Source organism: Petromyzon marinus, chromosome 75 (assembly GCF_048934315.1).
Source record: "Petromyzon marinus isolate PM22_M1 ecotype Great Lakes invasive population chromosome 75, UKy_Petmar_22M1.pri1.0, whole genome shotgun sequence".
NCBI lineage: Eukaryota > Metazoa > Chordata > Hyperoartia > Petromyzontiformes > Petromyzontidae > Petromyzon > Petromyzon marinus.
Genome location: NC_133741.1, coordinates 7715665 through 7730496, shown reverse-complemented (window position 1 = coordinate 7730496; position 14832 = coordinate 7715665). Strand labels below are relative to the sequence as shown.

At 55.6% G+C, this 14832-nt stretch overlaps 1 protein-coding gene across 2 annotated transcripts in view; it reads right to left on the bottom strand.

Moving 5' to 3' along the window:
• The window catches only part of LOC116938411 (kinesin-like protein KIF1A), a 63893-nt gene that overhangs the window by 30924 nt on the left and 18137 nt on the right, over positions 1–14832 (bottom strand). The window contains exons 7-13 of one of the 2 annotated variants that reach the window (XM_076056417.1): positions 14227–14378; positions 13733–13785; positions 12120–12219; positions 11180–11246; positions 10310–10394; positions 9713–9818; positions 5203–5229 (exon numbers count right to left, since the gene is read on the bottom strand). In XM_076056417.1, the coding sequence (XP_075912532.1) occupies positions 5203–5229; positions 9713–9818; positions 10310–10394; positions 11180–11246; positions 12120–12219; positions 13733–13785; positions 14227–14378 (590 nt within the window). The remainder of the gene's footprint in view (positions 1–5202; positions 5230–9712; positions 9819–10309; positions 10395–11179; positions 11247–12119; positions 12220–13732; positions 13786–14226; positions 14379–14832) is intronic. The other variant, XM_076056418.1, reaches the window with a different exon arrangement.

The window sequence follows — 14832 nt, the reverse complement described above, 5'->3', positions numbered from 1 at the left end:
TCACCACCGTCGTCACGATCACCACCGTCAACACCGTCACCACCATCACCACCGTCAACACCGTCAACACCGTCACCACCGTCAACACCGTCACCACCGTCACCACCATCACGATCACCACCGTCACCACCACCGTCACCACCGTCAGCACCGTCACCCACCATCACGATCACCACCGTCACCACCGTCACCACCATCACCGTCACCACCGTCACCACCATCACCGTCACCACCGCCACCACCATCACACCACCGTCACCACCTCTACCATCGCCATTACCGCCGCTTTCACCAACACCCGCCATTCGCAACTACGTGGCGGTGACGTCACCACGTTGCCTGTGCCAGGCTAGGTGCATGAGGAAGTCACGGGACAGAGCCAGCAGGTGCCATGGGTTGACTGCTGTGCCAGGCTAGGTGCACGAGGAGGTCACGGGACAGACCCAGCAGGTGCCATGGGTTGACTGCTGTGCCAGGCTAGGTGCAGGAGGAGGCCACGGGACAGACCCAGCAGGTGCCATGGGTTGACTGCTGTGCCAGGCTAGGTGCAGGAGGTCTCAGGACAAACCCAGCAGGTGCCATTGGTAGGTTGACTGAGATGAGCGGTAGATGCACCACCACCTGTGGCCCCTACTGTGCCAACCTGCTGTGTTTTAGCTGCCCGGCGCTCTGCTCGTTGTTGTGAGCGTCGCTCCTCTGCCCTCCGTTGTTGTTGAAGGGCGACTGCCTCCAACTGCCCAGTAGCAGCGTCCTTCACGAGCCTCCTCCACCACCATCAACATGAATTCCACCACCACAACCATCATCACCACCACTGCCTCATCATCACCACCATCACACAATCCAGCCTGCAGGTTAAACCGTAGGCAGGCCAGCCTGAATGTTTCTAACCGGCGAAGATGTTCCATTAGGGGGGTCCACGTTTCGCAAGCGTAGACAAGGGAGGGAATGACCGTGGCCGAGAAGACCTGAAGCTTCGTGCGGAGCGACAGACCAGGTAGCTTCCACACAGCGTCACGCAACCGATGGAAAGATAATGCCGCTCGACTGATTCGGAGTGAGACCTCTGCTGTCCAACTGGAGCTGGTCAATAATATTCTCACGACGTTTCGGCCACAACACAAGCGGCCTTCATCAGGTGAAGTCTCGTCCCTTCACCTGATGAAGGCCGCTTGTGTTGTGGCCGAAACGTCGTGAGAATATGGTTGTGTTATTTTATTTTATCAATTTATTATTTTATTCTCATTCTACGTGGTGACTTTACCGAAAGAACCAAAGAAGATGAATCATTGCAGTCACGAAAGCTTTAAATCGAAATTCATTTTGAGTTAAAGAGTTAAAGCTTTCGTGACTGCACAGATTACTCATCGTTTTTTTCCGGTAAAGTCACGTGTGTAGGAATACCGTAGAATTACATCTTTGGTGTCTCCGTATATGTACTTGTGACTTGTGCCTCGTATTTGTTCACTCGGTCTATGCTGGTATGTTCAATCCAGAGGGTGAACACGAAATTTAGCACTCTTCTGAAATTCGTGGTCCGTCAGGTAAGTGTCTAACTGTGTTGTTGGCCTGACTGGGTTGTGCTTCACGTAATGTTTTTCCTAGGTTTGTTGAATTCTCGTCTCTCATCTTCTTGTTGTATTTACCTCCATGATTTGTTTTTTTTTACTTTACACCTGATGAGGATCGCTTGTGCTGCGCGTCGAAACGTCCTGACTGATTTTGTTTTAGTGTAATTTTATGGTACTCCTACGTACGTGACTTTGCCGAAAAATCCAACGAGGAATGAATTTTGATCGGTTCTTTGGGTGAAGTCCGCCGGATGACGACGGCCGCTTGTGTCGAAACGTCGTGGGTTTTGGCTTTCATTTTTTAGTAATTTTGTTCATTTTATTTTGTGTTTCCTGTCCACGTGGCTTCACCGAAGGAACCAAGAATGCGCATTCACAATGGGTGACTACTCACGCCAATAATTGAGGCACCACAGCCCCAGCAGAATCGTTCCCACCTTGCCCCATGATGAGGGAAATCCCCTCCCCCACCAAGAACCTCACAAAAATGCTCCCCGAACCTGCGGGTCGGAGATCGGATCACCGTTCTTTCCCCGAAAGGATGGTGATAGGCGAGGTGGGTGTACACCCACCAGCGGAGTGAAAGAATGGCAGGCGCATCTTTACAGATGACAAGTCGATGGTCAGTGGGCAGATCAGCTCAACGGTAGGTGTTGGTGTCAAGGACATGGGCTCGCATCCGCTGGTCTGTCACTATGTATTCCAGCAGATGTTCTTGCTTGGACCTGGCATGCATCCATGATGTTGTGTGGATGCGCCGATGCCGGAACAGCGTGTTGGTAATTACAAGCCCATGGGCTGCACAAAAATCTAGCAGCCTCCTACCGTTGTTATTGAGCTGATCTGGCCCATGCCTTCCAATCACTCCAGACCAGGTGCCAGCATCATGACCAACTCAGGCATTGAAGTCACCCAACAAGATGACTCTATCCCGAGGGGCCACTTTAGCCAGCACCTGTGACAGGAGGTCATAGAAAGCATCTGACTCATCGTCCTTACCAGCATCCCTCCACGGATGTTCGTCTTCGGTGGGGGCATAAGTAACCACGACCACCATTCCTCGCCTCCGGTTGATAGGAAGGCGAGCCCAAAGTAGCCTGGGGCTTACAGCTTCCCACACCTTACCGCCACGCTCCCACGCCCCCTTCATTCTTTTGTTCAGAAGAGCCACACCCTGTTGTTTGGCAGTCTGCTGCCCCGAGTAGAGGACTGTCAACCCCTCATGGTGACAGGAGCCAGAGCCAGTCCACCGGACCTCCTGAATGCCACAGAGATCCAGGCGGTACCGGTCCAGCTCCTGATAGAGGTGTGGCAGCCTCTCCTCCGCAGTGAGCGTTCGAACATTCCACGTGGCCATCCGTAGTGGCTTTTTGGTTGTTTCTGGAAGAGCTCAGAGGGTAGAGATTCAGTCTGAACATTCCATCACCACCACGACTACGACAACCATCACCACTATTATCATCACTGTCAACGCTATCACCACCACCATCATCACTACCACCACCATCAACAACATCAATACCACCACCATAACCATCATCACCACAACCATCATCATCAACAACACCATAATCATGATGGTGATGGCAGTGGTGATGGTGGTGATGGTGGTGATGGTGATGATGGTAGTGATGGTAGTGATGATGGTGATGGTAGTGATGATGGTGGTGATGGTGATGATGGTGGTGATGGTGATGATGGTGCTGATGGTTGTGATGGTAGTGATGATGGTGGTGATGGTGATGATGGTGGTGATGGTGATGGTAGTGATGGTGGTGATGGTAGTGATGGTAGTGATGGTGATGATGGTAGTGTTGGTGATGGTAGTGATGATGGTGGTGATGGTGATGATGGTGATGATGGTAATGATGGTGATGGTAGTGATGATGGTGGTGATGGTGGTGATGGTGATGGTAGTGGTGATGGTAGTGATGATGGTGGTGATGGTAGTGGTGGTGATGATGGTGATGGTAGTGATGGTGGTGATGGTGGTGATGGTGGTGATTATGGTGGTGATGGTGGTGATGGTAATGATGGTAGTGATGGTGATGATGGTGGTGATGGTAGTGATGGTAGTGATGATGGTGGTGATAGTGGCGATGGTGGTGATGGTAGTGATGGTGATGATGGTAGTGATGGTAGTGATGATGGTGGTGATGGTGATGATGGTGGTGGTGATGGTAGTGATGGTAGTGATGGGTGATGATGGTGATAGTATTGATGGTGTGGGTGATACTGGTGGTGATGGTGATGGTAGTGATGGTGGTGATGGTGATGGTGGTGATGGTAGTGATGATGGAAGTGATGGTGGTGATGGTAGTGATGATGGTAGTGATGGTGGTGGTGATGGGATGTTGGTGATGATGGTGATGTGGTATTGATGGTGATGGTTGTGATGATGGTGGTGGTGGTGATGGTGATGGTATGTGGTGATGGTGTGATGGTGTGGTGGTGTGGAGGTGGTGTGGGTGATGGAGTGGGTGGTGGTGGGATGGTGATGATGGTGGTTGAGGTGGTGATGGTGGTGATGGTGATGATGGTGGTGTGGTGGTGATGGTAGTGATGGTGGTGATGGCAGTGATGGTGGCGATGGTGGTGATGGCAGTGATGGTGGCGATGGTGGTGATGGTAGTGATGGTGATGATGGTAGTGATGGTAGTGATGATGGTGGTGATGGTGATGATGGTGGTGGTGATGATAGTGATGATGGTGGTGATGGTAGTGATGGTAGTGATGGTGATGATGGTAGTGATGGTATTGATGGTGGTGATACTGGTGGTGATGGTGATGGTAGTGATGGTGGTGATGGTGATGGTGGTGATGGTGGTGATGGTAGTGATGATGGAAGTGATGGTGATGGTAGTGATGGTGATGATGGTGGTGATGGTGGTGATGGTGGTGATGGTGGTGGATGATGGTGGTGATGATGGTGGTGATGGTGGTGATAATGGTAGTGATGGTGATGATGGTAGTGATGGTGGTGGTGGTTAGTGATGGTGGTGATGGTGGTAGTGATGGTGGTGATGGTGGTGGTGATGGTAGTGATGGTAGTGATGGTGGTGATGGTAGTGATGGTGGTGATGATGGTAGTGATGGTGGTGATGGTGGTGGTGATGGTGGTGATGGTAGTGATGATGGTGGTGATGGTAGTGATGGTGATGTAATGGTGGTGATGATGGTGGTGATGGTGGTAGTGATGGTGGTAGTGATGGTGATGATGGTAGTGATGGTGATGATGGTAGTGATGGTAGTGATGATGGTAGTGATGATGGTAGTGATGGTGGTGATGATGGTAGTGATGGTGATGATGGTAGTGATGATGATGGTAGTGATGGTGATGATGGTAGTGATGGTGGTGATGATGGTAGTGATGGTGGTAGTGATGATGGTAGTGATGGTGGTGATGATGGTAGTGATGGTGGTAGTGATGATGGTGATGATGGTAGTGATGATGATGGTAGTGATGGTGATGATGGTAGTGATGATGATGGTAGTGATGATGATGGTAGTGATGGTGATGATGGTAGTGATGATGGTAGTGATGGTGATGATGGTAGTGATGATGGTATTGATGATGGTGATGATGGTGATGATGGTAGTGATGATGGTGGTGATGGTGCCTAGTGGGTACCTGGGGATATCCGAGTCAATTGGCTGTCTGTGAGCGCGGGGGGGGGGGGGTGGAAGCACAGGCAGCAAGCGTTAGGGGGGCTGGGGGGGCTGGGGCTGGGGGGGCACTGCGGGGGCGGGGTGCAGGGGGACGGGCTGGGAGGGCGTGGGGAGGGGCCGGGGGGGGGCGTGGGGAGGGGCTGGGGGAGGGACTGGGAGGGCGTGGGGAGGGGTTGGGGGGGGCGTGGGGAGGGGCTGGGGGGAGGGGCGTGGGGAGGGGTTGGGGGGCGTGGGGAGGGGCTGGGAGGGGCGTGGGGAGGGGCTTGAGGGCGTGGGGAGGGGCTGGGAGTTCGGCTGCGGGGTGCAACAGCAAATCAGTCAGCAATACGAAGCGACAGGGAGCATAGGGGGTGTGTGTGTGTACGTGAGTGTGTGTGTACGTGTGTGTGTGTACGTGAGTGTGTGTGTACGTGTGCGTCTACGTGTGTGCGCGTCTACGTGTGTGCACGTCTACGTGTCTAAGTGTACGTGTGTACGCGTGTGGGTGTCCGTGTGTCCGTCTGTGTGTGTGTGCGTGTGTGCGTGTACGTGTGTGCGTGTGTGCGTGTACGTGTGTGCGTGTCTGTGTGAGTGTGTGTGTGTAGGGGTAGTGTAGCGGTTAGCGCGCTGCGCTATGAACCTGGTGACCCGGGTTCGATCCCCGCTCACGGCCAACACCGGTGACGATTATCTGAACCGGTCCCGGGCCTCCCCGAGGTCGACTCAACCTCAAATGAGTACCTGGTGCGGTGTGCAAACATCGCCACTAGGGAGACAAAGGCGGTCGGGCGTGGTGCTGGCCACCCACCCCCTCGTGTACCGTTCCGGCCTTCATAGGTGCTCGCTAACAGCACTTGCCCCTATGGGGGATCTTTGTTATCTTTGTGTGTACGTGTGTGTGTGTACGTGTGTGTGTGTACGTGTGTGTGTACGTGTGTGTGTGTACGTGTGTGTGTACGTGTGTGTGTGTACGTGTGCGTGTGTGTACGTGTGTGTGTGCGTGCGTGTGTGTACGTGTGTGTGTACGTGTGTATGTGCGTGTATGTGTGTACGTGTGTGTACGTGTGTGTGTGTACCTGTGAGTGTGGTGAAGTGTGCGTGCGTGTATGCGTGCGTGCGTGTATGTGCGTACGTGTGTGTGTACGTGTGTGTGTGTGCGTGCGTGCGTGTGTCTGTGTGTACGTGCGTGCGTGTATGTGCGTGTGTGTGTGTACGTGCGTGTGTGTGCGTGCATGGGGAGCGGTGGTGCCGCGGTTAGCGCTACGCTGCACTACGAACCTGTCGACCCGGGTTCCCGCTCACGGCCAACACCACCGGTGACGATCAAATCTGAACCGGTCCTGGGCATCCCCTAGGTCTACTCGGCCTCAAATGAGTACCTGGTGCGGCGTGCAGTAAACATCGCCACTAGGGGAGACAAAGGCGGCCGGGCGTGGTGGTGCTGGCCACCCACCCCCTCTGTGTGTGCCACAGTGCCGGTAGCCTTCATAGGCAGCACTTGGCTCAACAATTTGTTAAGGGTGAGCGGGTGGGTGAGTGAGTGCATAGGTGGGTGAGTGCATGGGTGGGTGAGTGGGTGGGTGAGTGAGTGGGTGGGTGAGTGAGTGAGTGGGTGAGTGAGTGGGTGAGTGAGTGCATGGGTGAGTGAGTGAGTGAGTGGATGAGTGAGTGAGTGGGTGGGTGAGTGAGTGAATGAGTGGGTGGGTGAGTGAGTGAATGAGTGGGTGGGTGAGTGAGTGGGTGAGTGAGTGGGTGAGTGAGTGCATGGGTGGGTGAGTGAGTGGGTGAGTGAGTGAGTGGGTGAGTGAGTGGGTGAGTGAGTGCATGGGTGAGTGAGTGAGTGAGTGGATGAGTGAGTGAGTGGGTGGGTGAGTGAGTGGGTGGGTGAGTGAGTGGGTGGGTGAGTGAGTGAGTGGGTGAGTGAGTGGGTGAGTGAGTGCATGGGTGAGTGAGTGAGTGAGTGGATGAGTGAGTGAGTGGGTGGGTGAGTGAGTGAATGAGTGGGTGGGTGAGTGAGTGAATGAGTGGGTGGGTGAGTGAGTGGGTGAGTGAGTGGGTGAGTGAGTGCATGGGTGGGTGAGTGAGTGGGTGAGTGAGTGAGTGGGTGAGTGAGTGAGTGGGTGGGTGAGTGAGTGGGTGGGTGAGTGCATGAGTGAGTGAGTGAGTGCATGAGTGAGTGAGTGCATGGGTGGGTGGGTGAGTGAGTGGAGTGGGTAGGTGAGTCAGTGAGTAGGTGGGTGAGTGAGTAGGTGGGTGAGTGAGTGGGTGGGTGAGTGCATGGGTGAGGGAGTGGGTGGGTGAGTGAATGGGTGGGTGAGTGCATGGGTGAGTGAGTGCGTGGGTGAGTGAGTGCGTGGGTGAGTGAGTGGGTGAGTGAGTGAGTGAGTGCATGGGTGGGTGAGTGAGTGCATGGGTGGGTGGGTGAGTGAGTGGGTGAGTGGGTGGGTGTGTGAGTGGGTGGGTGAGTGAGTGGGTAGGTGAGTGAGTGAGTAGGTGGGTGAGTGAGTCGGTGGGTGAGTGCATGGGTGAGGGAGTGGGTGGGTGAGTGAATGGGTGGGTGAGTGCATGGGTGAGTGAATGGGTGGGTGAGTGCATGGGTGAGTGAGTGAGTGCATGGATGGGTGAGTGAGTGCATGGGTGGGTGAGTGAGTGGGTGAGTGAGTGGGTAGGTGAGTGAGTGGGTGGGTGTGTGAGTGGGTGGATGAGTGAGTGTGTGGGTGAGTGCATGGGTGAGTGAGTGGGTGAGTGCATAGATAAGCGAGTGAGTGGGTGAGTGAATGGGTGAGTGAGTGAGTGAGTGCATGGGTGGGTGAGTGAGTGCATGGGTGGGTGGGTGAGTGAGTGGGTGAGTGGGTGGGTGAGTGAGTGAGTGGGTAGGTGAGTGAGTGAGTAGGTGGGTGAGTGAGTGGGTGGGTGAGTGCATGGGTGAGGGAGTGGGTGGGTGAGTGAATGGGTGGGTGAGTGCATGGGTGAGTGAGTGAGTGAATGGGTGGGTGAGTGCATGGGTGGGTGAGTGCATGGGTGAGTGAGTGAGTGAATGGGTGGGTGAGTGCATGGGTGAGTGAGTGAGTGCATGGGTGGGTGAGTGAGTGGGTGAGTGAGTGGGTAGGTGAGTGAGTGGGTAGGTGTGTGAGTGGGTGGGTGAGTGAGTGAGTGGGTAGGTGAGTGAGTGAGTAGGTGGGTGAGTGAGTGGGTGGGTGAGTGCATGGGTGAGTGAGTGCATGGGTGGGTGAGTGAGTGGGTGAGTGAGTGGGTAGGTGAGTGAGTGGGTGGGTGTGTGAGTGGGTGGATGAGTGAGTGTGTGGGTGAGTGCATGGGTGAGTGAGTGAGTGGGTGAGTGAATGGGTGAGTGCATAGATAAGTGAGTGAGTGGGTGAGTGCATGGGTGAGTGAATGTGTGAGTGAGTGAGTGGGTGAGTGAGTGAGTGAGTGAGCGAGTGAGTGGGTGAGTGAGTGAGTGAGTGAATGGGTGAGTGAGTGAATGGGTGAGTGGGTGAGTGGGTGAGTGAGTGGGTGAGCGAGTGAATGGGTGAGTGAGTGAGTGAGTGGGTGAGTGAGTGAGTGAGTGCGTGGGTGAGTGAGTGCGTGGGTGAGTGAGTGGGTGAGTGAGTGCATGGGTGGGTGAGTGAGTGCATGGGTGGGTGAGTGAGTGCATGGGTGGGTGGGTGAGTGAGTGGGTGAGTGAGTGGGTGGGTGTGTGAGTGGGTGGGTGAGTGAGTGGGTATGTGAGTGAGTGAGTAGGTGGGTGAGTGAGTGGGTGGGTGAGTGCATGGGTGAGGGAGTGGGTGGGTGAGTGAATGGGTGGGTGATTGCATGGGTGAGTGAGTGAGTGAATGGGTGGGTGAGTGCATGGGTGAGTGAGTGAGTGCATGGGTGGGTGAGTGAGTGGGTGAGTGAGTGGGTAGGTGAGTGAGTGGGTGGGTGGGTGTGTGAGTGGGTGGGTGAGTGAGTGAGTGGGTAGGTGAGTGAGTGAGTAGGTGGGTGAGTGAGTGGGTGGGTGAGTGCATGGGTGAGTGAGTGAGTGCATGGGTGGGTGAGTGAGTGGGTGAGTGAGTGGGTAGGTGAGTGAGTGGGTGGGTGTGTGAGTGGGTGGATGAGTGAGTGTGTGGGTGAGTGCATGGGTGAGTGAGTGAGTGAGTGGGTGAGTGCATGGATGAGTGAATGGGTGAGTGCATAGATAAGTGAGTGAGTGGGTGAGTGCATGGGTGAGTGAATGGGTGAGTGAGTGAGTGAGCGAGTGTGTGGGCGAGTGAGTGAGTGAGTGAATGGGTGAGTGAGTGAATGGGTGAGTGGGTGAGTGGGTGAGTGAGTGGGTGAGCGAGTGAATGGGTGAGTGGGTGAGTGAGTGGGTGAGTGGGTGAGTGAGTGGGTGAGTGAGTGGGTGAGCGAGTGAATGGGTGAGTGAGTGGGTGAGTGGGTGAGTGAGTGGGTGAGTGCATGGGTGGGTGAGTGAGTGGGTGGGTGAGTGGGTGAGTGGGTGGTGAGGAGCCTACCGGTCGTCGTTGGCCGGGTTGATGTAGTGAGCCGACATGATGGTGAGCGAGTGGAGGTGGGAGTCGGCGGGGAAGTCGCTCTCGCTCGGCGTGTTCCTCACCCGCCCTGCACTCACCCGGTGAGCGAGACACGGGCGGTGAGCGAGACACGGGCGGCGAGACACGCGGCTGGCTGAGCGAGTGAGTGGCTGGGTGGGTGAGTGGGTAGGTGAGTGAGTGAGTGGCTGGATGGCTGGTTGAGTGGGTGAGTGAGTGAGTCGCTGGGTGGCGTGGTGAGTGAGCGGGTGAGCGAGTGAGCGAGTGAGCGGGTGAGCGGGTGAGTGGGTGAGCGAGTGAGCGAGCGGGTGAGCGAGTGAGTGAGCGAGTGAATGGGTGAGCGGGTGAGCGAGTGAGCTGGTGAGCGAGGGGGTGAGCGGGTGAGCGAGTGAACGGGTGAGCGAGTGAGTGAGCGAGTGAGCTGGAGAGCGAGGGGGTGAGCGAGGGGGTGAGCGAGGGGGTGAGCGAGTGAACGGGTGAGCGAGTGAGTGAGCGGGTGAGCGAGGGGGTGAGCGAGGGGGTGAGCGAGGGGGTGAGCGAGGGGGTGAGCGAGCCACTCACCAACCAGGAGCTCCGTCGCTTCTCCCCAGCAGAGCTCCGCGGCCGTCTCGTGGACCAGCGTCACGGCGATCCGGCGCTGGATACCCTGCAGCGGGAATTCCACGGTTCAACACCGCACCCAGGGGTCATTCACATCGTCCATGTTGCATGGGGGGGGTGGGGTGATGTCACGTCGGCCATGTTGTATGGGGGATGACGTCACGTCGGCCATGTTGTATGGGGGGGTGACGTCACGTCAGCCATGTTGCATGGGGGGGGGTTGATGTCACGTCGGCCATGTTGTATGGAGGGGTGACGTCACGTCCACGTTGCATTGGGGGGAGGGGGTGACGTCACGTTGGCCATGTTGGATGGGGGGTGACGGCATGTCGGCCATGTTACATGGGGTGGGGGTGGGGTTACGTCCGCGTCGGCCATGTCACGTGGGGCGTGACCGTCCGCGTCGGCCATGTCACGTGGGGCGTGACCGTCCGCGTCGGCCATGTCACGTGGGGCGTGACGCGTCTGCGTCGGCCATGTCACGTGGGGCGTGACCGTCCCATCGGCCATGTCACGTGGGGCGTGACCGTCCTATCGGCCATGTCACGTGGGGCGTGACCGTCCCATCGGCCATGTCACGTGGGGCGTGACCGTCCCATCGGCCATGTCACGTGGGGCGTGACTGTCCCATCGGCCATGTCACGTGGGGCGTGACCGTCCCATCGGCCATGTCACGTGGGGCGTGACCGTCCGTGTCGGCCATGTCACGTGGGGCGTGACCGTCCCATCGGCCATGTCACGTGGGGCGTGACTGTCCCATCGGCCATGTCACGTGGGGGCGTGGACGCGTCCGAGGTGGGCGGCCTCACGCCGCAGGCGAGCCGTCCGCACCTGGTGCAGGAGGAAGGTCCCCTGGCAGGGCACGCCGCTCCCGTGGTCCACGATGGCCGGCACGTACCTACGCGGAAAGACAAAGGTCCCCCGTGTAGCCCGTCACAGACCGCAGGGGCAAGTGCCGCTAGCTGGCGGGGGCGGCACTTGCCCCTGCGAAGGCCGGCACGGGGGGGCACACGACGGGGGGTGGGTGGGCCAGCGCCACACGCGCCGGCCGTCTTTGTCTCCCCAGTTAGCCTTGTTTACCAAACCACCATGGCACCAGGTACTCGTTTGAGGCCGAGTCGACCTAGGGGAGGCCCAGGACCGGTTCAGATAATCGTCGCTGGGTGTGTTTGGCCGTGAGCGGTGATTTTGCTGACGATGACGGTGGTGGTGGTGGTGGTGACGGTGATGGTGGTGATGATGCTGATGACGGTGGTGGTGGTGGTGGTGGTGATGATGACGGTGGTGGTGGTGGTGGTGATGATGACGGTGGTGGTGGTGGTGATGACGGTGATGGTGGTGATGATAGTGATGGTGGTGGTGGTGATGATGGTGGTGGTGGTGGTGATGATGACGGTGGTGGTTGTGATGATGCTGATGATGGTGGTGGTTGTGATGATGACGGTGGTGGTGGTGATGATGACCGTGGTGGTTGTGATGATGACGTTGGTAGTTGTGATGATGCTGATGATGGTGGTGGTTGTGATGATGACGGTGGTGGTGGTTGTGATGATGACGGTGGTGATGATGATGCTGATGACGGTGGTGGTGGCGGCTGGGGTGCTGGTAGTGGCGATGGCAATGGCGGCGGCGGCGGTGGTGGCGGCTGTGGCGATGATGGTGGTGGGCTGCGGTGATGGTGGCGATGATAGTGGTTGTGGCGGTGGTGACGATGGAAGTGGGTGGCGATGGTGCTGGTTGTGGTGGTGGTGGTAGTGGTGGTGCCACTCACTCGCCCGAGGGCTCTAGTTCCGAGACCTCCACCCAGGCGAGGATGTGGAACGCCGCGAGGGTGGCAGAGTCCGGAGCAGCTCCGTCGCTCCGTGCCGCCACTGCAAAGACAAAGATCCCCCGGGTAGCCTCGACGGACTGCTGGGGCAAGTGCCGTCAGCGAGTAGCAGCGCCTCAGACACACATACATACATACACACAGACAGACACACATACATACATACATACAGACACACACACACACAGACAGACACACACAGACAGACACAGACAGACACACACAGACACACACAGACACGCAGACAGACACACAGACATACAAACACACAGACAGACACACACACAGACAAACAGACACACAGACAGACACACACAGACAAACACACAGACAGACAAACAGACACACAGACAGACACACAGACAGACAAACACACAGACAGACAAACAGACACACAGACACACACAGACACACAGACAGACAAACAGACACACAGACAGACACACACACAGACAGACAAACAGACACAGAGACAGACAGACAAACAGACAGACAGACACACAGACAGACACACACAGACAGACACACATACACGCAGACACACACACAGACACACACACACATAGTCACACACAGACAGACACACATACAGAGAGACACATACACACAACAAAGATCCCCCGTATAGCCTTAACAGACTGTAGGGGCAAGTGCTGTTAGTGAGCACCTATGAAGGCCGGAACGGCAAACGAGGGGGTGGGTGGCCAGCACCACGCCCGGCCGCCTTTGTCTCCCCAGTAGCAATGTTTACTACACACCGCACCAGGTACTCATTTGAGGCTGAGTCGACCTAGGGGAGGCCCAGGACCGGTTCAGATAATCGTCATTGGTGTTGGCCGTGAACGGGAATCGAACCCGGGTCGCCAAGTTCATAGCGCAGTGTAGTGCTAACCGCTACACTATCGCTCCCCACACACACAGTGTGACACACACAGTGACACACACAGTGACACACACAGACACACACACATATAGACACATACAGACAGACACACATAGTCACACACAGACAGAAACACACACAGACACACACACACAGACACACAGACACACAGACACACATTGTCACAGACAGACACACACAGACAGACACACACATAGTCACACACAGACAGACACACACACACACAGACACACATACAGACACACACACATAGTCACACACAGACAGACACACACACATAGTCACACACAGACAGACACACACACATAGTCACACACAGACAGACACACACACATAGTCACACACAGACAGACACACACACATAGTCACACACAGACAGACACACACACAGACAGACAGACACACACACACAGACACACACACACATAGTTACACACAGATTGCCACACACATACAGACATGTATGCAGACACACATACAGACACACACAGTCACACTCACCACGCTCACCACACTCACCACCACACTCACCACCACAGTCACCCTCACCACGCTCACCACGCTCATCACCCTCACCACCCTCACCACCACCACGCTCACCACCCTCACCACACTCACCACACTCACCACACTCACCACGCTCACCACTCACCGGGTTTGGAGAGCGGCACCGGTGACACAAAAATTCGCGGGTTTGGCAGAGGGCTGCGAAACAAACAACATCATCAGCAGCAGCATCATCATCAGCAGCAGCATCATCATCAGCAGCATCATCATCAGCAGCAGCATCATCAGCATCATCATCATTGTCATCATCAGCAGCATAATCATCAGCATCATAATCAGCGTCATCATCAGGATCATCGTCAGCAAGATCAGCATCATCATCAGCAGCATCCTCAGCAACATCATCAACATCAGCATCATCAGCAGCAGTATCATCAGCAGCAGCATCATCACCAGCAACATTATCAGTAAAATCATCAGCAACAACATCATCAGCATCATCAGCAGCAGCAGCAACACCAGCAACAACATCATCATCATCAGCAACATCATCGTCAGCAGCATCAGCAACATCAGCGACATCATCATCAGCAACATCACCATCATCATCAGAATACCGCTGCGTTGGGCATTGTTTACCTGTGGAGGAAATCTGCGTGCTGCTGATGATGCTGCTGATGCTGCTGCTGATGATGATGCTGATGGTGGTGGTGGTGGTGGCCGTAGATCTCGAAGAGCAGCGGCTTTGTGCGCAGATAGTCAACAAACTCTGCAGTCACCTCCACAGATATCTGGGGAGGTGGAGGTGGGGGGGAGGGGGTGGGGGGGAGGTGGGGGGAGGAGGTGGGGGGGAGGGGGCAGGAGTTGTGGGAGGTGGGTGGGGGGATTAGTACTGCTTGTACTGTGTACGTGTACTGTGTGTATAGTGTGTGTGTACTGTGTGTGTACTGTGTGCGTGTACTGTGTGTGTGTGTACTGTGTGTGTGTGTACTGTGTGTGTGTACTGTGTGTATACTGTGTGTGTGTACTGTGTGTGTACTGTGTGTGTGTGTACTGTGTGTATAGTGTGTGTGTGTACAGTGTGTGTGTACTGTGTGTGTACTGTGTGTGTGTGTACTGTGTGTGTGTACAGTGTGTGTGTGTACTGTGTGTGTACTGTGTGTGTGTGTGTGTACTGTGTGTGTACTGTGTATACACTGCGTACTGTATGTGTGTGTACTGTGTGTGTGTGTGTACTGTGTGTAT